Raw genomic sequence first — 27159 nt, 5'->3', positions numbered from 1 at the left:
TATAATTTTAGTATCAAATTGCAGTAGAAATATTGATAGAAACAACCACTATAAGACGCTTTTCTAAATGTCAAGTATAATGCCATAGTCTAGCATTTTTGAGAAAAAGGTCCTGTTTGCTAGCTTTTATCATGTAATATTTTGGCCAATTGTTGCTGGTCTGTGTGCCCAGAATACGTGAAAATGCCACTATATGTTTTTAGTCAGGATACTTTGAGTTCAGATGTGAGATGGGAATTCTCTAACTGATTCATCTAACATAACACACTTTCTCTTTTGATCTTACATGTAAGTCAATAGTGATCTTTGACATTCAAATTCTCATCACATCATTAAAGAAATTTTATCTTGATGCTTTGCTTCAGAGTGTTTGGATGTAAGTCGCTGGCTTCCCAAGGGAAGTATAAGTAATGAAAAAGCTATTTAAATTCAATTGTCTCTTTTAATGCAAATTACTGCATCATGTAGTTTATTAATAGTTAATATTACTACCACATATTTAGAAAGAACATGTATAAGCATATGGTCATGAATATTACTCTCTGGAATTTATATTAAAATTACAAACTTCTTGTATCTCAAATTATGGAACCAAATTTAGGACACAGATGGACAAAATGTGAGCTCAGGATGAATTTAAAAATATTCTTTGTGGGATTTTTAAAATATATTTGGCAATGTATTTACTATCTAGTCAGAGAATTTCATCATCACACTAAATTTATCTTGAAGAATGTTTTAAGTTTTCTAATTTTAGTCATAACATTCACAGTTTATCTTCTAAAATTCAGCAGCCAATTAAGTTGACAATGTAAAACACAGCAAATGTTAACAGGGATAGACAGGTATAATCATAAAAGCTGGCTTAGAAGAGGTGTGTGTGTTTTCCTAGGCACTCCTTTATCATTGTCTCAATGATTCCTACTGCACCAGAGAATCCTTACCAATGTAACACCCCCAAAGGGGTAGGTGGCTATCTGAAAGTGTCCACACATCTATATTAGCAATGTTCCATCCATTGAACAAAAACTTCAAGATTATTAAAACCCTAAGTGGGTGGCAGTCGAGCAAGATACAGTCCAAGCAAAACAAGATAGTTCTTAGCAACAATTATTTTAAGGTTAAGAAATGAGATAATGAATCTAAATATGCTTATTTAAATTACACTTTCTCTTTCTATCTCAGTTTCCCTGATCTCTCTCACAGAAAATAAAATAATGTTTTTACCCTGGTGCTACAACTTTTCTCCTCTGGATAGGCATTTTATTTTTTCAAAGTAGACTCCATGCCCAGAAGGGAGCACAATGTGGCACTTGATGTCATGACCCTAAGATGAAGACCTGAGCTTAAATCCAGAGTCAGATGCTTAATAGATTGAGCCACCAAGAAGCTACCTGGATAAGCATTTTTAAAATATAGGTATTCATTTCCCTCAACAATCAGTATTTATAGAGTCCTTACTAAGCACTATGGTAAATTCTTTACACACGTTTACATTCATTGTTTCACATAATTGTTATAAGAACCCTATGAAGTAAATGTTAAATGTTATGATATGCATTTTCCAGAGGACGAAACTAAAGTTCACTCACTTATTCATTTAGTAATGGGTTTGTTCTAGATGCAGGGGCTACTGTGGTAACCACGCCAGGCAAGATCTCTGCTTTTATGGACCTTACATTGGAAGAAGAGACATTAGACAGTTAACACATTAACAGAAATGAAAACTGTGAGGGTAGGAAAGCAGGTGGCTCAGGGTGTGTGTGTCTGCAATGAATTAGATGGACATTCCCTGACATTCACTTCCCTCAGGAAGTGTGATAATGAACCCTGAACACAAGAAGGGGGTCCGACAAAACAGATGTGGAAGCAAGAGAGTAGTAATACTCCAATATTTCATCCCAGGAAGTCATCTCCAGAGAGAAGAAATATTCTCCTGAAATATTCTGAGCCAAATGCCAGAGACTGATCATTTACTTATATGACAAAAGGGAAGAAAGAACATAAAGAAAGCAGTAGATTTCCTAAAATATAAAAATTAATGGTTTACCAGTGTTTCATTCTGGTTTCCAGGTTAGGGAAATAGATAAAGAAAGTCTCAGTGATCTTCACTGAAAGAGTTAAATGATACAGAGTCTTGGTAATTGTTACAGTAATAAGTACACTATCATCAGGAAATTTTTTTATTATCTCTCCCATTCACAACTAACCTGAGCTCTCACTCTCATAAACACAGCTGAGCCTACATTTGAAGTCTTCATCTGTTACAGCTCTGAATTATTTCTTTTCTTCCTGGTTTAACATAGGAACAGAAGGTGAAGGGTCACCAGAATTGTTTTGAAGGGTCAACTCAGCTGTCAAAATGCCTTTCAGTTTTCAAGCAGTGCATAGAGTGAGCCCTCATTGAAAAGAGGTGGATGGAGGCAGATCTGTATCTTACAGAGTTTTTCCAAATATCAACTATACAAAGATAGTTTATCAAGATTATTAGTTATGGGGCGCCTGGGTGGCTCAGTGGGTTAGTCCTCTGCCTTAGGCTCAGGTCATGATCTCAGGGTCCTGGGACTGGACCCCACATTGAGCTCTGCTCAGCAGGGAGCCTGCTTTCCCTCCCCATCCCCCCATCTTCCTCTCTGTCAACTTGTGATCTCTCTTTCTGTCAAATAAATAAAATCTTTAAAAAAAAAGATTATTAGTTATCAGTTTGTCTCTTTCAGAAGATTTATAAACCTGAGATTTATAATGGGCCCACATAGAAAGTAAGAAATTCTTAGGATTAGGAAAGTGAGTGAGCCACTGGAGGGACTATGGGCAATTTTCAATGACCGTCTTCTTTTGCTTGAGCCAGCCCCAATCACACAAAATGTTACTTATCGTAGTTTTTATTTTGTTTTTAGTTTGCAGATTAAATATGACTCAAAGATTTATTTTAAAAAAGGAGAAATAATTTATATCACAAAATCCAGTCACTCTTGATTCAAACTAAAATGCTACATATGACAACATTTTACATATACGTTCAGTAGTAGGCATTTCCAAAACATTTGCATACATGTGGTCTCCTTTGATCTTCACAATCACAATCACCTTTTGTGTAAACCCATCCAATTGGCGAGAAAACAGAGGTTCAAGTCATCTTTCCAAAGATGCGCAGCAAGTTAGCAGCAAAGCCAGGACTCAAAGGCAGATCCACATGAGACTACAAAACCCCTCCTCTCCCATTTCACCATTCCTGCCTTTCACACACTGCAGCTAGCTCATCATCCCAGGAGATGACATTTTAAATGCTTCTTATTTGAGAAGACTTCAAAATGAGAACTCATCAGTGGGCTCCTCTTTTACTTAAAACATAGGAAATGTCATCCTGATCAAATCAATGAGAGACCAGCTATCTCTGACAGTGGCACTGATGAATGTTTTGTGCATGAAACAATCCCCAGGGGCTAAGGGTAAACCCAGAACATCCCTGCACTGACACTGTTAAGAAGTTCTCTCTCATCCAGAACCAAATCTTGCTATTCCAGCCGCATAGACAAACTCCTACGAGAGCAAGGCTAAACATTAATGGCAAGAATTCTCTGCCTTCTATCCCATAGAAAAAGCAGATGATCCTCTGCCATCCTAGGTCTGTGCCAAAACCTGAAGCTAAGAGATAAAAGGCTGGCCAGAAATCACAAACATAAGGTTTTAACCCAGCAACCCAGTTACCACTAGAGCCATCAGCTTAAATACTTAGACCTTATGAAACCCAGTTATTCAGCTTGGGAGGATGACACCTGAGCTAAGCTATCTATCTACTTAATGGGAATGTCCCTTCTTCAATTTTAGAGCATTTTTCTTTTCTTTGTTTGTTTTTCTGACAGAGAGATAGCAAGAGCACATAAGCAGGGGGATCAGCAGTGGGAGGAGAAGCAGTCTCCCTACTGAGCAGGGAGCTGGATGCCAGGCTGGATCCCAGGATCCTGGGATCATGACCTGAGCAGAAGGCAGTTGCTTAACCAACTGAGCCACCCAGGCACCCCTTAGATCATCTTTCTATACTAGCAGAGAAGAGTTGCTTAAATCCCTTGATAAAACAAAGTTTAAAAAAAAAAAAAAACAACTGATAGGTAGGTCTGCTTAAGGTGTGAATGAATGAAATTTTAACTAACCATCAAAGGGAGAACACCCGATTTGCTTGCCGCATGCATAACTATTACCCAGGACAATGCCTGACATGTGATCAACACTCACTATACTCTGTTACTGAGTTTTAAGCTGTATTAATATAAAATAATAATTAAAAGTAGGTACAATAATTTATGATCCAGAAATACTGAAAAATCCAATAATCTTTGTGAATCAAAGATTTTGTAGTCAAAGGACTAAATTATGACTTATTAATTAATAAGGTAAGTTGAGCACCCTTCAGAGCTCAGAGTAGGCGATCCTATTTGCTGCCTGTGCCGTAGGGTTTTAGTCTCAGTAGAAGTATATTATCACAATTCTTTAAAACTATATAATGCCTGTGTAGGTCATATGGCTAGTCTCAGTTAACTTAATTATTAAATCTATCTGTTTTGTTGTCTGACTATATGATTTTCCATGTTTACTTCTAAGTTTTTCTCCCTGTTCTGCTGGACGCTGCTAGGCATTCCTCACTGAACTGTAATAACCATCCTACAATTTTGGATTAGCGTCTTAATCGTATTTTGTGTCAAATGAAAACATATTTATTCATCTGTAAACCCATATAAGCCTATACTGTCCTATAATCAGGACATACGTTTTGAGACTGATTAATTGATTTGCTGTTTTTGTTGTTCTTTAATCCAGAGCCTGTGAAGCAGTGATATAGTGCCTCCTCTTTTTCTCACCTGATAACACTATAGCACCTGCTAAGTTAAAGGCAAGAATTACAAACTAAGGAAACCAAGGAAGAAAATCTGTATCTTTTGACAATAGCTCCACTAAAAGGCCCAGAATATGTATGTGTGTTGGCCATGGAGATGACCCACTGCTTGAATCTTCCTTCAAAACAAACTGCTATAGGAAATTTAGCTTCTACACCTTCCTAGACACCACTGTGTCTATGACTGAGCTTGGTAGTCTTGCTAGAATCAGGGCAGTCCTTCCTGAAAAAGAATGTCTTTAGTGGGAAGCTCTGGCTCAAGGAGTCCCCTTCAGCATGGTTAAGAATTTCTGCTTTGCCATCTAAGGCGTTTCCTATCCAAATTTAACCCTCCTCTCTCCTCCTGTATCAGATATCAGACCTGCGTCTTAGACTGAAGCCTCTACATGTTCTAGCTTCCTCCTTTTTTATCCATCACAGGCATGTCTGCCAATAAATCTGTTGCACATCTAATCCCACTTTGGGATTTGGTTCATGGAGGACCAAAACAGGCACTATATTTGATATATTCTGAATTATAAAATTTTTTAAAAGATTTTATTTATTTATTTGACAGAGAGATAGCACAGGTAAGCAGAGCGGCAGGCAGCGGGAGAGCGAGAAGCAGGCTCTCTGCTGAGCAGGGAGCCAGATGCGGAGCTCAATCCCAGGACCCTGGAATCATGACCTGAGCCAAAGGCAGCCACTTAACCAACTAAGCCACCCAGACGCCCCCTGAATTATAAAATTTAAAACAAATTAATGTACTGCATAGTATACAAAATGTTTGCAAATACATAATATGAGAAAATCAAGTTTTTGAATAATAAATATGAATAGGCATGTCTTCGGGTGGTATTACGTGTTTTAAAGGGTGGGGAAACCTACTTTAATTTTATCTTGTGTTGGTTAATATTCTCTAATATATTTTTTGTAAAACAGCTTATTTTTTAGAATTATGATATGCATAGAAGATATCTGGTAGAACAAAGACAAGAAAATTCCATTTTTACTATAAGAGATCTGAAATAAAACATGATAAATCTCTCTCTGGGTGGTGCCCTCATGATGTTCATCTTTGAACTAAAAACAAAAATCAAAGCCTGAAGCACATTCACTGATTCATAGCTGAGTCATTTATGGGGCAGCACAGAGCTACTAAAGATCACAGAAAGACATTCTGTCCAACTGTGTTCCTGTGGGTATGTGTCGATCAAGGCAAAATATTGAACACAATACCAGCAAGAAGATTAGAAATCTGCATGTCTCCTTACATATTTCCTAACACTGTTGATGTATTCTGTATCATTGCACTTCTTAAGGAATTTATTTTAAATAACTCATTAAAGACACAAAAACAATGCCATTTAAAAAAACTGTATGTTCAATATTTAATATTTAAAAAGCATCAAAGCAGATGGAGAAATTAATTGCTATGCAAAATATTTTTTTACCACATTTAACTTTGTCATTTGCTGGCAATTATAAATGATTACCGTCTTACGTTGGTAGCATATTAAAACAGTGAATTCTTACTTTAACTGTCATTGGTTTTATTTTTCATACAATTTGATACACTTACCAAACATATGTTTCTTTCAATTCGTCACCACTTGAAACATATGTACACTATTCATAAAGATTTTTCTATTCCTTCTGAAGTAATATTGTTCTATTATACAAAGAGATGGACATAAAAAGAAAATGTCCTAACAACCAATGACCAGTTAAGTCTAATATTCATTTGTAAAATTCCTCCAGGGCTTTCACTGCATTTTGATCAAAATTCAAATTTACATGTCCTTCAAAGATCTAAATCACATATCTCATGACTACTTTCTGCTCTATCATTTTACCTCTTATTCTAAATTATTTAGTACACCGATAAACTCAACTCACTTGTTTCCATTTCAGGGATTTGGCACTTGTTCCTTCTGCCTAGATGTTCTTCTGATAAATCTTTTCATGGCTACCTATTTCTCATTATATGGACCTATCCCACACATCAGCTCCTGGCAACACAATAGCTAAAGAGCCTTCCTAATCACTCTCAATTTTCTTATCTTATCTCTATCTTCACTCCTAATCACTCACTATCTTCTTAATCTAACTAGTTTTTTTTTACTTATTCTTCTATTTCCCAAATAGAAGGTAAACTCCATCCTTACCACTATATCTCTATAGCAAGAACAGTGACTAACACATAGCAGATTTTTTAAAAATGTTAGTTTAACTTTAAGAAAACATCATACGAACTATATACCATAAGATCCCATTTCAAACGAAACATGTACAAGCACACAAAAAATTAATAGAAATAAATGCATGGATGACTTCTTTTCTAAAGCAACCAAAGCTAACATTTGGCCAATTAATTAAGATGGTTGGTTAAAGCATATATACTTTAAAAGTTTTATTTTAGTGTAAAATATCTAACTGTAAATCTATCCCTAAATATGTTAATGTAGAGGCAAGACCCTTTTCATGGGTCTGCTGCTTAGAATCCCTCTCCTGTTTTGCATAAATCCCAAACATAATGGATTAGCCACAATTTTCAGCTTTGGTTTCTTTCAGTTGAAAGAAGAACAAACTATGTGCAGAATCCGCCTTTTAGAGCGGTCTTGCTCACACTAATATTAAAAAAATAGATCTAGATGGCTTACCTGTGCCAAGTTTTTCAATGTAATCAACTTAGTTTTCCTGGGAACAATTCTGATTTACCCTTGCAGTTCATTATTTTATATAACATTTAACTGAATTATGTCATTAATAAATACAACAAGCATAAAATAGTTTTGGAAGAATCATTACTGACCTTTTTAGAGAATATACAACTGCGAGAGAAAAATACAGAAACCTGATTGAGTAGACTGCTAGCAGTGATTTCTCAGGCTGTTATGGACATCAATTAGTTTATTTTAAATAGTGGATAGAGAGCAAACTTTGGTTACTCTTATGAATCAGTTAAGGCAATGCAAGTTAAGAGAGTTTCTACTAGTTCCTAAAATGTTAATTGTCATTCTCCTGACTTGTCATGTTAATAAACAGAAAATTTTAGTTTTCCTCCACAATTTTTTAAAGATTTTATTTATTTATTTGACAGAGAGAGATCACAAGTAGGCAGAGGAGCAGGCAGAGAGAGGCAGGGAAACAGGCTCTCTGCCAAACAGAGAGCCCGATGAGGGGCTCGATCCCAGGACCCTGGGATCATGACCTGAGTTGAAGGCAGAGGCTTTAACCCACTGAGCCACCCAGGCATCCCAATGCAATTTTATTTTTTTTAGTTTACAAATTTTCTACAGTATCATCCATAAAATAAAATTTAAATAATATTAAATATTCAACATATATATGATACTTTTAAAAGTGACCAAATGAGTAACATCCATTTCTACTTTATTATCATTTTGATTATTTCAAATTACTTAAAATGAAATTTTAAGTAGTCTAGCAAACTTTCAAATCTATGCATGGTTTTTGTCAGTTAAATCTATGTGCACTTTCCTCAGGGGCTAGAGAAGTTCATATTTTAAAGGTATTTCACTATCTAATTTTTCACTTACTCATCTCCCTTTTCCCTTTGGTAAAGGATTTTTAAAGCCTAAGAATGGAGTCTGAGAAGTTGATTTTTGAAAGCAATATTTAGCAGGAGTAATATTTTCCTTGAAAGACAACACCAGAATTCAAGTGAACATCTCTTTTCCCGAGGCACATTCCCGAGACCCAGGACATATTTGGTGGAGCCTCAGGCTGGTCAGTATAATTGCCGAAAACCAAAGGTACTAAAAGATGCAGTAATTCCTTAACCAATATTCAGTATGGCTTAAATTTTCTCACTTTCAGGATTGTTTAGTCTAGGGCCAAAGAGGTTGGCTAGATCCTTTTCTATGAAGGGTTGTAAACATATACCCACTGGATTTGGGGTGTTTCCCTCTGTTTCTGACAAGGAAACAGACATTACTGCAATGAGAAACAATATTCCAGCTTCCAATTTTTAGTCCTTCTCTTTTTAGGTATTATCATCTCCAATCCTACATGTCTGTAATCAACACTGTCCCCTTTCCAAGCCACCTCCTCCTCCAGATGGGCCCATTTTTATTAAAGTATTACTGCCCTCCCAGTTACCTAAGCTGGAAAGTTCAAAGGCCTCTCTTGTTTCTTATTCTTCTTTCCCAAATCAAAAAAGTCTCCCTGCTCAATCATCCCTTTGAGCCCTCTCTACTCTACTTCCAGTCATTATTCTTCCATGCTTGAATTACAGCTTCCTGCCTCCATTGGAGTGAGTCTAATGCACCTGCAGAGAGTCACCTTCTGGGAAACAAGAGATTCTGGGAGTAGTGTGAAGCAGGAAGAGAGCAGGGTATCAAATTAGAAAGGCCTAGAAATGAAGCTCAGCTCCACCTTCTGATTTGAATGTCCTGGGACAATATACTAAAACATATTTGAGCCTCAGTTCCATCATCTGTAAAGTGAGAAATAATATTCACCTTGCACCATTTTTGTGATAATGTAAGGCAAGTGCATCTTCATGTGACCACCACAAATGGCATAATGTTTAGTAAAGGGTAGGTACACAGGAAATGGTAAATATTACTTTTATTGCACTCTCCTATTCTTAAACATTTAATAATCTCTTTCCATTCTCTTCTTTCCACATGCCCTTCCTGTTCTCACTTAGTCTTGTGCAAAATATTATTTTATGTTTGAATTCAATTTCAAGATCCAGCTCAAGCACTATCTCCTCCAAAATTCCTTTCCCAATCACACCAAACTGTTCAATTCTTATAACACTGTGGTGCATGTGCCCAGGACTTGGGTGATGTTGAAATAATAAGAACCATGAAAATAATAATAATAATAATAATAATAATAATAATAATAATAATGTTTAGCTCTATATCAGAAGAGAGAAACACCAAAGTGTCTGGGCACAGGCTTTCTTCTTCTGAAGCGATCCATCAAAATGCCCTTATTTATTCATTCATTTAAGTAGATGAGTGCTAATTCTGGACCATCTCTGTGGTGGCCACAGCAGCCATGCATAGAGAACACTCTTTCTTGCTTAGTACCAGGGGTTTGAGAGTTGGTGGGAGGTGAAGGATACATTTGCAAAAGAGTCAACTTTTTTGGGCGCCTGGGTGGCTTAGTGGGTTAAGCCATTGCCTTTGGCTCAGGTCATGATCTCAGGGTCCTGGGATCGAGTCCCACATGGGGGTCTCTGCTCAGCAAGGAGCCTGCTTCCCTTCCTCTCTCTTTGCCTGTCTTTCTGCCTACTTGTGATCTCTCTCTGTCAAATAAATAAATAAAATCTTAAAAAAAAAAAGTCAACTTTTTTACTCTTTTTCGTCCAACTCCTTGGAGAACAAGAGTCAAGACCCTAATTCAGAGTGCCCCCACTGAGAGAGAGCACAGTTTAGACAAGGCCTGAGAACACTCTGAGGGGCTGGTTCTGCAAACAGCCTGGGACTATAGTGGGGCTCCTGACTCCACCTCACTGGTGTGATGGGCAGGCTCACAGTTGCCTGTTTTCTTGTGTGAACAAAATTGCTAGGTAACTGAGAGCTGGAACAGTGGGGATCCAGGCCAGTCTGAGAATGAATTTGAGCCCTAGCCCCAGTGCTGAATGACTAGATAGAATGTGGAGAGATAATTGGCAAAAAGAGCCTCTACCACCAGAGGCAACAGAAGCATGGGTACCTAGACATGACCATTCGCTTGCCACTTTTTCAGCAGAAATGCCAGGCCCCCGTGTCTGGTGGCCTCCCAGGACAGCAGTAGCACTTTCTAGAGTGCTTCAGACCTGGGAGCAGCTATGGAATTCTCTGGCCAAAATATGCTATGTCTCAGTGGAACATTCTACAGTGGAACCTGTGGTCCCACCAACTGGCCTGATCAACCTGATCATATCTCTGAGTTTCTTGAACTTGTCACAAGGTGTTGGATTTTGACCACGTCCAGTGAGGAGGGAACTACCAAGAAAGAGAACTGTTCTTCCTGCTAATTTGGACATGTAACATTCTCAAGCTGTGAACATGAAGTTGCAATTATGTCCTAAACAAAAAGTGGGTAAACGCCCATCTAAACACACTATTTTCTACATATATTCCTTATCACATGTGGGTTTTTTTTTCATTATTTAAGGATGTATTTTACTATTCTTATTAAATTGATAATTCATCATGTTAATATATATGTATTTTCTTATCATCCATATGATCTAATACCACACACTGCATATAATGGGTATTCAATAAATATTTGGAGAATGAATTAATGAGTAACAATAAATGGGGATTTTTCATGAAGGGTTGATCTGGTACCATTTCAACATCTGTGTCTGTTTAATAACTTTGCTTTTCCCTTCTGGTTCAATTTGGTCACAGGGTATTCTGAAGATTAATGAATAAAATATTTATGAACCCTTTTAGAAAGGCAAATGAAAGATCAACATAATATTTCCTCTCTGCATAATAAAGAAAGAGAATTCCTAATATCCTTTAGGCAAATTCACCTTAAAACTCTTCATTTCATTTCATTTTGTCTGAAATATTCTTTTGATTTATTAATATGGATTTAGAGAGTACTGGCCAAGCATATCTTGGATATTAGTGCCTCAGAGTCGGTCTTTGACCATTACTTAAAACTTAATATCACAAAACTGCACAGGCCCCACTTAAAAAAAATTGTCTTTTTAATGTAAATATAGTTACTTACGTACCAATGTTATGAAACTAACATCAACAATTTGATAGTAAAACTAGCAATGATTCTTGTTCTTTCATTCACTTAATCTCATCCAGGGCATCAGAGGAAGCAACTACCTATTCTATGAAGCATATATATGTGTGTGCTTAGTCACTTGTCATATTTGTATAAACAGGGTATCATAAGACTTTGAGAAAGATGAGGTTTACTCTGAATAGAAATATCATCTACACTAAAAGGCAAAAATGATATTTGCCTTGAAGTAAATGGATACCATTTTTGGAGGACTTACTATGTGCCAGACATTATCTTTGAGGAGTAGCAAAATTACTACAAAGTTTAATCTTCACAGTGACACCTTGATGTAGTCATTACTATTTCCACTAAATAGATGAGGTAATTGAGGTTCAGAGATGTTAAGTAATTAGCAGAAGTTTATCAAGGAAGTAATAAGTAGATCTCAGTTTCAATAGTTAGGTGACTCTGATTTCAAAGTTCTTGCTCTATGATAGATTTAATAGTCTTTGATAACTGACATTAAAAAATTAGCAAAAATCCAACCTTTAATTCTTTGCCAACAAGCCATCTTTTTAATCTAAAAAAGGAGGGGTCTGACATTGGGAGGAAACAAATGACATATAAACAGAAGTTTTTGTAAACATCTAGATTTAAAACCTTGTTCAGTAGGGATATGTCATTCTAATAGCACATTTCAAATTATTGTATTTGGGCCCATTTTTTTTTTTAAAGATTTTATTTATTTATTTGACAGAGAGAGATCATAAGTAGGCAGAGAGACAGGCAGAGAGAGAGAGGAGGAAGCAGGCTGCTTGCCAAGCAGAGAGCCCGATGTGGGGCTCGATCCCAGGATCCTGAGATCATGACCTGAGCCGAAGGCAGCGGCTTAACCCACTGAGCCACCCAGGTGCCCCTATTTGGGCCCATTTTTTAAAAAGACTACTAGATTCAAGTATTGTGTAGATTCTATATGAACCTTCCTAAGTTTTCTATGTCGATTAACCATCCAGTACATATACACACACATATACTATGGTGTAAACACATACAAGAGATAACATGATGTTGGAATGATTGAATTGAATTTTTTTTTTCCTAAGTAATCACCTGCAGTATTGGGCTCAAACTCACAACCCTGAGCCCAACATTCACATATGTTATTAACTGAACCAGGCAGGCACCTCATGATTGAATTAATTAAATTATAAGCACCACATCAAAATTTGTTCTATATTTGGAAAGCACCAGGAGCTTAAGAGGAATCAATAATATAATTTATAATTATAAAAATCCAGGTAGGTTTCCAATATTTTTATATGTTAATTCATTATCCCTTTCAATCTTCAGGGAAACACAATAAAATTTATTATTTCTACTTGACAAGCAAGGCCCAAAGGGGTTAAGTAACTTGCCTAAGATAACAGCATTGGAAAGGGTTGAAAATGGGATTTAGATGCTGGCTTCTGATCCCTATTTATTAGTTTAATTTATCTGGGAAGAATACAGGAGGGTTTAGTAGACCAACTATCCACAAGCTTACCCCAAATTGGTGTGAAACCCTACACACTGAAGTTGAAGAAGAAACAATGAATGTAACATTTTTTGCTGGTTTCTAATTCATTGTACCTAATTTTTACCTCTGGAGGCTTAAGGGTTCCTTTAAATTTGCTTCGGGCTATAGTTCAGAGATCTTCCTTTGTATATAATCTACCTACTCTATGTACCTGCATCTATAAAATGAGAATTATAACTGCCCCATGATGTTGTCATGAGGCAACAATAGAACTAGGATGCAGTTAAGTGTTAAATACATTTCATAGTAGGTCATTTCATAGTAGAGATTGTCAATACAAACAGCAACATGTATCAGGAGCAAGATTCAAAATTTATATACAAAGGCAATGTTTGGATCAGAGTTCCTAGGGCTATTATACACTCAAAGACCCTCAATATTCACACTTCAAATCTGTGTATGCTCCTACTTCTAAAAACAGAGTCAAATAATTCTTGGATCACACAGGCAAGAAAATTTCTCTATTGGTAAAATACAGAAGTAGGAAACATCTACTGTTGCATATATTTACATGAAAAAAGCTCAGTTATGACTCTTGTTTATTATATGTAACATAAATTTCATTATATACCATGTTCTTGATTTATTTGCAATATTATCTATCTTAATAATTCTTCTGAAATTGAGCATGATAAAAGAAGCCGAAATTTGTTACAAATTACAGTACTGAAGAATGAAAATTTGTTAAAATTCAATAGATATACTGAGTCCAAAATTAAAAATATCTACAGTTAAATGTTACATTTATACATATTTTTAGAGTTAAGAGTTACTATTTAATAAAAAAATCTACAAAAATCTTATGTATGTTTAGTGTCCTGAGGCCATGTATTATAAATGCTAATTGTCTTAATAATATTATGGCACTAACATTGTCCTTCTAGTAAATAAATAAGGCTAAACCTTACCTTTCATTATAGTATCTAAAAGTAATATTAATCTATATAAACATAAATAATAAACATTATATGCTTTTATATTATTTGTTTTTATGTAAAACTGTATATAAATGTAAGTATTTATTTATTTATTTATTTATTTTTTTAAGATTTTTTATTTATTTATTTGACAGAGAGAGATCACAAGTAGACGGAGAGGCAGGCAGAGAGAGAGAGAGAGGGAAGCAGGCTTCTCGCCGAGCAGAGAGCCCGATGCGGGACTCGATCCCAGGACCCTCAGATCATAACCTGAGCCGAAGGCAGCGGCTTAACCCACTGAGCCACCCAGGCACCCTAAATGTAAGTATTCAAATGGAAACTTTTGTTATTGTCTATTATTTAAAAATTTAGGGTGCCTGTGGTGTGACTCAGTCAGAAGAGCATGCGACTTTGATCTACGGGTCCTAATTTCAAACCCCATGTTGGGTGTAGAGATAATAAATTAATAAATTTATTTATTTATTTATTTATTATTGTGGAGCATAAGGAATAACATGGAGGACATTAGGAGAAGGAAAGGAAAAAGAATTAGGGAAAATCAGAGGGGGAGATGAACCATGAGATACTGTGGACTCTGAGAAACAAACTGAGGGTTTTGGAGGGGAGGGGGTTGGGGAAGGGTGAACCTGGTGGTGGGTATTAAGGAGGGCACATATTGCATAGAGTACTGGTTGTGGTGCATAAACAATGAATCTTGGAACACTGAAAAAATAAAATTAAAAAAAATTCCTAGAGCATATTAATTAAAAAAATAAATGAACTTTAAAAACACTAAAAAAGTATTTCATTTAAAGACTATAGTGAGGCCAAGCTATCTTTTATCAGGTGTTATGTTTCAATATTTTTAATATAAATTCCAAATTATAAAAATAATAAAATTCCTAAAATAAATTCCTAAAATTATGAATAAAATAGAATAATACAATATCGTTTTGATAGAATTATTACTCCCTATCAGTCCATCCCTTATTTCCAAATATAGAATGTAACTTAGCTCTGTGTATTTTGTTCTGAATGTAAACAGTCAAAAAACACGTTTTGTGCATTTTAGAAATAGATCCACTCTTTTTATTTTAGAAATAGATCTTATAAAGAGAAAAAACTATGGTTTACTGCAATTGTTAATCTTTCTTAGCCAGAATTTTTCTGTAGTTTGTTATGAATCCGTATCTAAGTAATATTTCTTGTTATTTATATGCCTCAGTGCTATCACTTACTCTGTGCTTTTAATGATTTCAACCACCTGACTTAAACTATTCTGAGTTACTATATGTTAAATATTGCACATTTATAATTGTCTATTAATGAGTTGATACACAAAAATTTTATCCCACATTTTCTCCCATTGTTTCCCAATCCAATTTCATCTAATCCAGGAGAGCGAACATTATGCCAAACTTGATCTTAGCGCCCTTTTAACCTGAGTGCCTGCTCTAAGTAAAAGAATCTATTGCTTATTTTCTTAACCACCTTGTATTCCTTTTATTGTGTGCCCTATACTTAACTTTCCTTATGTCATTTGTGATTGGTTATATCTATATGTAACTATATAGCTAGTAAATACAAAATAAGAAGCTGAGGGAAATTATGAACAGAAAAATATTAATGCATTACAAGTGAGTATCTCATGATCTCAGATCAGTGCTTCTCAGTATCAGATCAGATACATTTTGCTCTTGAGGGTGGAAGGAATAAAAAAAAGTCTCCTGATTCAACCTTCTTTTTTCCAAGTGGTAAGTTTAAAAATTGGCCTAAAAAATAACATGATTATGAAGGAAATGATTCATTGCAACTGCCATTTTTCATGTAAGGAACAATTACTTAAAATGGAAATTCCAACTCTTTATCAGCTTTAGATAAATGCTGATTATTTAATCTGTCAATGAGCAAAGGTAATTAAATGAAATGTTGTATGTTAATGAAACAATGGAGGTTGCTAGGTCATCTCAATTATTTATATTCAGATTTAACTTGCAGCCTAGTACATCATGGAAGATTAATAGGTATATAAAGTAAAGGAATATAGCACCATTCCGTTATTCATGCCACAAACTCCATGTCCTCTTACTATTCATTAAATCAATCATGTACAAATGTAATGAGTGTTGTGCTTATGACTTCATAACATACTCTGAAATATCTTATACAAATACTTCTGTCACATTTGATTATGATATAGACTCCTAAATATTTCTTCTGTGGTAAAGACAAGAATAAAACTAGCAGTTATGGTGATAAATATTGTGAAATGTTGCACATTTTTCAGAAAAATACTATGAAATTATGCAAAACTCCTGATAAATATATGTTTGTCTCTTGCTATCACAAAATAAAATAGAAAACAGGGAATTTTAACAATTTTGAAGGAAGACTTAGGAACTCAATCAACCAAAGAAACACAAAATTGGGAAGAAGGCAACAATTAAAGTTTGAATGTTTTTTGTACTACTAAGATGTGAGATGTCGTCAGTAAGACACTCTTCTGATTTTGTCAATTCCTTAAGCTCTGTGAGGAAATAGATGTATTATCTTCATCACCAAATCCTGAGTGCCTGGTATCAAGTTCTGAGTACACAGCATATGCACAATTAAAATTGATCAAAGAAAAAGTAATTGATTCATCATTTAGTTACTTTTTATACCTTTGGTGTTTTAGTGGGATTTAAGATAAAGTCAATATTTTCAAATGTCTCTATTGATTAAAATGTGAAGAGTTAGTTTGATCTGCTGTCTGGCAGAGTCTTATATTTTCTTTTCAATGGAATTGAAGAAAATGGCCCCAGCTAATTAAGAAGACAGTGGCAAGGATAGGCTTGTAGTTCCAGGAGTAAATGAAAATCTACCTGGTCATACTTTATTCCTCTGTGAGTCTATTTCCTAAAGGTATACCTTTGTACAGTAGCAGAGTGATCACTAGTGTCCTCTTAGTACCTAAGCTCCCTGTCATGAATTGGGTATATAAGACATTTATCTTTAATCAAATGATAAAAGAAATTATAAAATTTCTGGGCTAAGAGGACATAGAACTTAAATACATAAAGACTCATCTCATAAACATTTTCACTGTTTTGTAAAGGAGAAGAGAAACTCCTTTCCTAGCTCACTAAAATTTCACTATTTAATCAAAAGTGTTTCTTCTTTTGCCTTTTAAGATATTTTTCTAACAAATATTTGACACTAGCCTAATTGCATTTTCCAAATGATTAGATATCTTGACAATAAAGTGTAAGTACATAAATTTTAAAAAGGCTCCCTAGAGCATATTTGGGAAAAGGAGAGAACCTAGTGATTAGAGCACAGATGTGATATGATTAAAATAAATTAACAAACACATTTCTTCAGTCAGACAGTCCTTTCATTATGAACACCCTCATAATACATTCACTTTGCATCAGACACCTAACTAGGTACAGGGCCTTCAAGGATGAAGAAACCTAGGTCCTGCCTCCAAAGAGCTACAGTCTTTTGGAAAAGAGACATGGGATATATAATGAAAGAAGTTAGGGTGGGAGGTTGGGTGAGCCTGATGGTGGGTGTTACAAGGATACTTTTTTTTTCTTAATTTTTTTTTTTTAAGATTTTATTTATTTATTTGACAGACAGAGATCACAAGTAGGCAGAGAGGCAGGCAGAGAGAGAGAGGTGGAGGCAGGCTCCCTGCGGAGCAGAGAGCCTGATGTGGGGCTCGATCCCAGGACCCTGGGATCATGACCTGAGCTGAAGGCAGAGGCTTAACCCACTGAGCCACCCAGGCGCCCCTCAAGGATACTTTTTGTATGGAGCACTGGGTGTGGTGCATATCAATGAATTCTGGAACACTGAAAAGAAATTTAAAAAATAAATAAAAATTTAAAAAGAGAGAGAGAGAGAGAGAGAAAAACACAAAACTACCAGTGTTGAACTTCAACATGCAGTTAAAAAACATGCCCAAATGAAAGAGCACACAGGTAAAATCACAAGAAAGGTAGCAGATGACCTGAAAATTAAAGCACAAGTAGGAATATGCCATGCATTCAGAAGTGGGAACAGCCTGTGCTAAAATGAGGAGCACACAACAGTGTGGTGAGATGGGTGGCTTCAGAGAGCTAGGAGCAGGCAAATAGGAGGCTGGACAAGAAGCAGAAACCAGATTATGGAGGGCCTTGCAGGCTTGGCAAATGGATTTTATCTAGTAAATGACAAGGAGTCATTAGCAATGTTCACATAGAAGGTAAGCATATAGGAGGGATGTTAGGAGTGGGACTTCAAGAAGGAGAATATTACAATAGCCAGAGGAGAGATCATGGGGTTCTTAACTAAGGCATGGGTCATGGGGTGAAAAGAAGAATCTAGTGAAGAAAAAATTAAGACTATAGACTTGAAAAGTGTTTGATGATTGACTGATGGATGTGAAGAGAGAGAAGGAAATGGAGACAGCAGTTGGCATCCAAAGTTTATATTTCCAAAATAGTAACCTCCCTTTGGAATCCAAATAATATAGCCAACCAACACATCATTATTGACTTGCGTTTTAAATTTACATTGTCAAGGAATATGTGTGATATTACATTCAATATAAGAATAAATGGTACTTTTAAACTACCAAATAAAATACAGGTCCATTAGTATTAATATATGTGTGCATAATGGGGGAACTAGGAAAGGTTTCTAGGACACAGCTAGACTGTTTAAAACTGACCTTGATGTATTTCCACTGGATTTCATTCTCTTAAATTGAGATTTTTGCAAACTCAGTATATCAATAATGAATACAACCATCATCAGCTCTGATGGATTCAAAAAAGTGAATCTCTGCCCTTGGGAACTGTGATTGGAGAAGTCAGATGTCTGGGCAGAAGACTGAGAGCAATGTCAACTGATCATGCAGTAAAGAACAGTGGTCCACTTAGAGGACTTCCATACTCCCAGAAGCATGGAAATATGTATATGTTTATACTCAGGAGACAATGCACAGTAAAGAAAGTGTTCTACAGTAAGAGCTCATGTCTGGAGAGGAGTCTAGTACATTGACTGGATGCAGGCATTGGGGAAAGTGTGAGAGGAGTCTAGTACATTGACTGGTGCAGGCATTGAAGAAAGTGTGAGAAAGGTGACATCAAGAGTTAGGAAAAGAAAACGCTTATTTAAGTGAAAGAAGGTTGTTGAGCTTCTTTTTTTTAACTTCTTCCTTAAAGAGACTGAGCTTGGATGTACTCTGGAACTTGGTTTCTGGTTTGGATTGATACCAAATGGAGATAAAATTTTTACTGAGCTAATGAGATTAATATATTTATTATGATGACCCCAAATCATAGAAGAAACCACAAGTACAAGAGAAATGGTCTTGTATTCAATAGTCATTTAGCAGATAAACACTTAACCCAGGGGTCAGTTAAGATGCTAACTCAACCAGAAATATTCTTATGAATCAAATTCATTGTTTCCTTTTATAGTTCAACATGAAGAAAGAATGTGAAAGTCTAAGCACTATGATCTTACATACTGACAAATGACTATGATACTGATAATAATAGGTCTTGCTCCAAGCACCAGGGACTTTGCTGATAATCCCATTTCTTTATGGGACCATAGGGAGAAAAAAGAACAAGAGATATATAAACACTGAGATCTCATGAACTGACTGAAGGGAATGTTGCCAAAACCACAAAGCCAGGCTGTAATTCTTTTCTTTTCTAACTAGACTCCTCTTAATTTCCTAACTCCATTCATGGTGGAAATGGCCTATTAATTCCTTTTCCTGAACACTTAATGACTGGGAAAATGCTTACAATCTGATCTTAAATGAATAAGAAAAATAGTACTCATGCAAGGCATAAATATACTGACTTTCTTATATAGATCCTATGTGGGTTTTATATTTATAATAATAAATGTGGTATTTTATAATTAAGAATTAATGGTTTATAATGAAAATATTTTGCATATAATATTTTATGTCATTATATAATGCTATATAATGAGATTTGGAAAGATATTACTTTCCAAAAGAGAATTTTTAAAAAGTAATCAATTTGTATCCATTTTTGAAGACATTTTTGTTTTAATAGCAAACTTCATGTCTACTTCCAAAATAGTTAGTGTTCCATGCTCTATTTATAAATAAGATATATAACTAGTACACATTTTTAGATAAGAAATATTATTTAAAAAGTGCTCATATAAGTAAATTTAACTTCAGCTCACTCATTTTTAAAATGTTCTCACTTTTAAATCTTATTTCAAGTTTTCTGGAGAAATCTTTATATCTTGCAGTAACTTAAAAATATACAAATGAAGGGATAATTATCTTTTATATGTGAACATTTCCATTTTTTTAATTTAATATGCCACTTGGAAAACACTTCATGACTGTAACAAAGGGAAGAGTATTGGCATTGAGTATTCTTCTAAAGATTTCAAAATATGTTCTATACACAATGCCCAGAATTTTCAATAAACAGGCTAATTTTCTTTTTTTCTTATCAGTGCATTTTTATTCCATCACTCAACCACTCCAACTAAATCACCTGCCAGCTCAGAGAGACAGAACTGAAAAGGAATGGACTCATGGCTAGAAAAAAAAGGAACCCAGACCTGTATTCCTCCTAAAACCCTTTTTGTTCTATCTTCTGAAGGTTAATTCCCTCTAAGAGTCCCTGCCTCCTGGACAATTAACCTTTCCTTTGTACTTATTTGTCTTTCAATAGTCTCTATAAGTTACTTAGAAGTTAGACAGCACTTTGTTTCAGGTGATGACATGTAGTGTTATATAGGGAATCATACAGAAATACAGAGAATACCAAAATACAGTTGGATATTTTTTGTGGGTTTGATATATAAAGAAGAACAGTAATCCTTGAACATATTAGTAGACGTTTTGGATTTAAGTGCTAAGTAAAAGTGTTAATATTGTCATGATACTTATTGATTTACTTTTCTTAAAATCATTCAAAAATGGTTTTGAGTAATAATAGGATATCCATATGGAAATCAAAGAATGATAGACAGCTAGATAACATATATTGAAAAGAATATATATATACATGATTAAAATAATAACTTAAAGAATAGTATATACTTTATTTTAAGAAATAACATTTCTTAATAAGTTCCAAAAGTTTAATTCAACATCTTCACACTGAGAATAAAGCTTAATATTTGTAATTTTTTTAGGTTGTATTTCATTTTTAATCTGGATATAATTTAGAAAAAAAAATCTTCATTTTATAATTATTTAAATATTTTCCTCCCAAAAAAGTTTCTCAAATAAATCTTAGGTTAATACCAAAATACTAGAACTAGTCAATGATCTCTATTTTTATGCAAAAGGATAAAATTCCCCTCATATTGTATCTTTAAAAATATTAATGTGGATATAAGACATTTTCAAATTCTAGGAGGTTGTTTTTCTCACTAAAAGAAAGCAAATGTCTTTTTTCTTTCCATTAGAAGTTTGGTACCATGAGGGTGACTATTATTTCAGTCTCTATGAAGATAGTTAATTTGTATGATTGAATCTACTTTTAAGGAAAAAATAACAGAAGTTTTCCTTTATTTTGTTATATGAAAAACATACTTTGAACCTTTATTGAAGCAACTAAGGGAAAAATTATCATCCTAACAGAAAAAGATTTCCACATATCAGAATAAAGAATGTTATGCTTATAAAATTTCCATTTAGACTGACACTTAATAAAAGATGTTGTAATGACCTAGGAAATGTAAATATTGCCAAAGTGCTTAGTTATTTCCTAAATGTACCAATAATTAGAATAAAAATAGAAATAGTAAACAGATTCAATGAAAATGTATCAAACATTTATAATTTGCTTAAATAACTATAGTATAAAAATAGTATAGTATAAACCTACCTGGTCTTATAAGGTACCCAGTACTTAATTTAGCTATTGAGCACTTGAAATGTGACTATCCTGAATTAATATGTATGGTGTCAAAGACAACTTTCAAAGACTTAGTAGCAAAAAGAAAATGCAAAATATCTGTCCTAACTTTTATACTAATTATCTGTTCAAGTAATAGTATTTTTAATATAATCAGTTAAGTAAAATAAATTAATAATATTGATTTTTACTTGTTTTTATTATTTCTTAATAGAGATATCAGACAATTTTAAATTATATGTGTCTTCTATTGGGTTTTCATTGGCAGCAATGGTATAAAGAGCTAAACTTATACCAGAATGTTCCCTTCTTTTGTAGTTTCTCCATAAATCCAGTTTCTAAGTTTAAACAAGGATTTGAAAATAACAAGTGTGACTATTGTTAGTCTTAAGCCTTAAAGAGTGACTAAGTCAAAGGGGATTTTTGTGTGATGTAGGTCATTCATATGACATCACAAACCAACAAGATGAAGAATAATCATGTATCAGTAGTTAAGATCAAAAGTATAACTATCAGGTTAACATCTTCTTCTCAGTCTCTAATTTATCCTATATATGGCACTCATTAAACTTACAGAAATCCCCACATTGTAGTATTCTAACAATAGCTGTAATGTCTTTTTAGATACTTGTATAAAAGTACAAATTTGCCACATAAAATTAATTTAGGAAATCATTAATAGGATTATTTGCAATAGTAGTTCTGAGAACATGCCTGTAATGTCAAACAGTTAAACCCAAGTTTTTATCTAGCAGATTAAATAATTTGTGCAAAATTACTTAGAAATACACAAACTAATCTGGAAGTGGGAATTCATACCGTCATAAATCCATCCAGCAAACCTGAATCGGGTTTTGGCGGTGCCTGCAACCGTTCCATTGACCACTTTTCAATGATGGAGGAGACTTGTGTGTTTTCTGTATTTAATATTCTGAACCCTGTCATGTTAACACCACTGTATCGATAGGGCTCTACATCAAGAGCAAAGAGATCCTGAAAGAAAATTTCTTTATGTTAGTATCAATAGAGTATATTCACACAAATGTAAAATTAAAATAGTCCATTATTCTTACTTCCTTTAGATAGTTAACATGATTATTTCTCAAATGACGTTAAACATCACAAATCACCAAGATACAAATTGACCATTTTCATGCTTTTCTAATGTAAACATGCATATTCTAAATAAATATGCATGTATATATCATATTCTAATTCTACCAATGAAATGACAGGTTTTTCTGTAACCTGCAGTTAAGATTTACATAAGCTTTCTTCTCTATATTTAGGATAGATTGCCCTTAAATTGTATGTACTATCTTATTTTTTTAACTAACAGATTTTTTTTTTTTTTGTATGCCCTGCTTCCTACACTGGTTACTGGCACTTACTATTTTTTTAATTTTGTCTTATCTTTTTTTTTAAAGAAACAGTTCATGAAATATGGCTTCTAACTAATGAAAATTATATTAAAGCTGAGGGTAACAAACTGGCCTTTTTGGTTGTGGAACCCTTGCAGTTCCTTTGTTGTTGTTGTTGTTGTTGTTGTTGTTGTTGATACCTTACCCAACAAGTTCACCATAGGGAACCTTTAGATTTTGGTTGTTGGTTCCAGGCTGTAGTGAGTACTTTGACTTTAACTTTTGGTTTTCCCAGGAGAGAGGAGGCCATAGCATTCCGAGGAGTTGAATGTCACCATAAGAACACGCAGCATATGGGACCCCTGCCCTCTTTCAAGTTGGCATTAACTAATCTTCAGATCTTATAGATAATATTAGGAACAAGAGCAACAGTAATGCTGTTGGTCCTGTGAAGCTTGTCTTGGAGTTATACAGTGATATAGGCTACAAAATAGAAATAAATTCAGTGGAGAGCGGATGATATTGGTCTGAACTGTGCTCTGTGCTGTGAAAAAATATAAGGAATTTTCAGGTTTTTATTTTCAATATTTGCAATCTAGCCAAAGAGACACATGCTCACACACACTAAGGGGCAAGAGAGTAGAAGTGGTAAGTGCAAGGAGTCAAAAGCAAGACAAAAAACTTTCAGTTTTTGTAGTCAAGAACAACTTCATAGAGCAGATGGGATCTAAGCTCCCATTAAAGAATGACCAGGCTTTTGATCGGCAAAAGGAAAAAGGATGTCATTCAAAGTGTCAGTAAAGGGACAAGAATTTGAAAACATAAAACCTATTCAGGAGACTGATCTAGATCAGTTTTTCTATAAAAGAGGATTGATGGAGAATAGCAATGAAAGAAAATAAGAAAGTTAGGTTAAAATCAAACTAAAAAAATGTATTCAATTATGGGTTAATGAGTTCTAGATATCTTACTTTTTTAAAAATTTCTTTTTCCTTATTAAGATATACTTTTGATTCCTCTAAAATCTTGTGATTATGGTGAAACTGGGTTGTAACTGTATTGACATATAATTTGCTGATAAGTAAAGTTTTCCTTTCCCTCCCCTCCAGCCTATCACTAAGTTTCTTATGGGCTACAAAAAGTTACCTGGTGGAAAGTAATACCCCTATTAGAGTGAACCACAGTATTTACCAGTAAAATATAAACTACTATGTGAAGAATCTCTATTGGAGGAGAGTTGTTATTACAGGAAGCTATTGTAATCAAATCCATTTTAGTAGCTTCAAGACTCCTAAAATCAAGGAGACCAATCTGAATACCTCTGAGTTAATAGAAAGTTAATAGAAAGCATTGGTTAGACTGGTCATTGTGGGAATGGAGATGCATGCTAGAGACAGTATGGAGGAAGAAAAACAGTCAAATTTTGGTGATGATGTAGGAGTCAGAGAATGGAGGCTTTGAAGGAAATCAGAAGAGGGGTCGATTTAGAGGTTCAAATAATTTGAAATTAATGTGACAACAGTTAGACTTGTTCTGTAATATAATAGTAAATAACAACTCAGAAATATTACAAAGGGAAATTTAGATTTCATTTCAACAAAGGGAATAATTGAAGTTCTGAATACATACCAGTTCTGAAGAAAATACTGAAGAGGAAAAAGGAAACTAGAATAAAGGCTCAAACTTGGAGGTAACTCTCACACTTAAGGCAACAGGCAATAAAGGGAAATAGAATATGCCACCCCCAAAGATGGCACTTTGGCATGTGGATTACTCTGATCTGAAGGCAATCAAGACCCAGTAGACTCAGGAAAAACTTTTTTTTTTTTTTAAAGATTTTATTTATTTCACAGACAGAGATCACAAGTAGGCAGAGAGGCAGGCAGAGAGAGAGAGGGAAGCAGACTATCTGCCGAGCAGAGAGCCTGATGCAGGGCTCGATCCCAGGACCCTGGGATCATGACCCGAGCCGAAGGCAGAGGCTTTAACCCACTGAGCCACCCAGGCGCCCCCAAGACCCAGTAGACTCAGGAAAAACTTTTATGCTGCCTTAACAACCTGAAAGAATTCATATAGGGGGCCAGTACCAGAAAAAAAACTATTACTAGAGTTAAATTTTTTATCTGAAAGATCTTTCTGCATGGCAGGGCAAGCTTCTAATTACCAAGTATCTGCTTCTTATCGGTCTGTGAATTACCCTCCTCCCCTTTGAAGCCTCAGGCCCTCATTCTATTCCTTAGCTCAATTACCTGACCTGACCTTGGTCTCATATCTTTGGGGCTCTTTACATATGAAATTAAATTTGTTTTTTTTTTCTCCCATTAATCTGTTTTACGTCAATTTAATCACTAGACCAGCCAAAGAACCTAGAAGGGAAGAAGGACAAATTTTCTATCCTTACAGCAGGGAAAAATTAGTGACAGAGACAGTCATTTCACAGAAGAAAATCGGGATACCATATTAGTAAAGAAATAGAACCAAGAGTAAGTAGGTTTGACAGAAGGGTAAGGTCATATTTTCATGCAAATTTAAGAAAAAACCTGTGTGGTGGGTATGTAAAAACAAAAGATAAAGGTAACATTCAATTTGCTAATAGTAAATTCAGTAAGACTGACATTTAAAAATCTGACTAAACGTAGGCAAAAATAGGATAGAAAATTTAGTGTACTAAAAGAACGGTTTCAATGAATCTAGTTTTTGTAAAGTAAATAGAACCAAATAACAACAGAAAAATGTGTGCTTTTTTTAAAAAACACTGATTTTCTCAGCAAACTAATTTTAAAATCTATTATGTTCTGAAAGCTCTCTAAAGCAATATATAAATAAGATATGATATTTTGAATTGAAATCTGAAATAATATTATTTCAAAAGCATCAGCTTTCCACCAAAAATTATTCCCCATGAGGATCAATTCCTCCTGAGTTCTACCAAAATAAAACAAATCATAATTACAAAGGTACTAGTCATCATTTCTCACTCAAAAGCCCATTTTCCATACTGAAAAGTCAAAATAATAAAATTTAGAGCATTAACTTTATGCTTTAATAAGTTACTTACCAGAGTGGTAAAGATATAATGATAGTATTCTGTCATCATTCCCATAGCTAAAGCCTAGGAAGTAAAAAATAAAAAAATATTAATATTTAAGGTACACATCATATGAAATATGTCAATAACAAAATAGTAGGATGTAATGAAGAATCTGGGTATAATATTCAGTTTACATTAAAACGGGTCAAACTAAATCTCTTCCCCATAGTTAAGGAAGATTAGTGGTTACTGAAGGAATTTCTGAAGCAATTCTCTTGGTAGAAAAGCTATTAGTTGAAAGTTTGCAATGTAAAGTTTATGGCTTTACATATTAAAGGAGGCATTAAAATTGACACAAACCTGAAATTAGCACATCTTAGGTCATTATATTTGTAATGTCTCCACTACAAATACCCTAAAGAGGAACACCACTTTATTTTGACAATCACTATTATTCAATTAGGGGGAGAAAATGCTATAAAGTACAATGCCAGTAGGAATTTTTTTTAGCACTTTAGAGACTTTCCTTAGCATTGATGAAGCAACTGTAAATCACCACTGTTATTCGAAAAGTACAAAGAAATTTTTTTTTTACTTTTACTAATACACCAGTTGCAAATTACTGTTTTATTTCATACTTCTACAGTCCTTGTCAATTTTTGACAATCGATCTTAAAATAAGGACTTTTGGATTAGAACTTCCAGTCAGTGAACTGTCAATTTTTCTTCTGAAAATGAGAACACTTTTTTTTTTTTTTAAGATTTTATTTATTCATTTGACAG

At 34.5% G+C, this 27159-nt stretch overlaps 1 protein-coding gene across 4 annotated transcripts in view; it reads right to left on the bottom strand.

The window, feature by feature from the left end:
- The window catches only part of GRIK2 (glutamate ionotropic receptor kainate type subunit 2), a 639603-nt gene that overhangs the window by 324770 nt on the left and 287674 nt on the right, over positions 1–27159 (bottom strand). For all 4 annotated transcript variants that reach the window (XM_047734793.1, XM_047734792.1, XM_047734790.1 and 1 more), the window contains exons 6-7: positions 26404–26457; positions 22804–22977 (exon numbers count right to left, since the gene is read on the bottom strand). In XM_047734793.1, the coding sequence (XP_047590749.1) occupies positions 22804–22977; positions 26404–26457 (228 nt within the window). The remainder of the gene's footprint in view (positions 1–22803; positions 22978–26403; positions 26458–27159) is intronic.

Source organism: Lutra lutra, chromosome 6 (assembly GCF_902655055.1).
Source record: "Lutra lutra chromosome 6, mLutLut1.2, whole genome shotgun sequence".
NCBI classification, from domain to species: Eukaryota; Metazoa; Chordata; class Mammalia; order Carnivora; family Mustelidae; genus Lutra; species Lutra lutra.
This window is presented reverse-complemented; position numbering and strand designations above follow the sequence as displayed.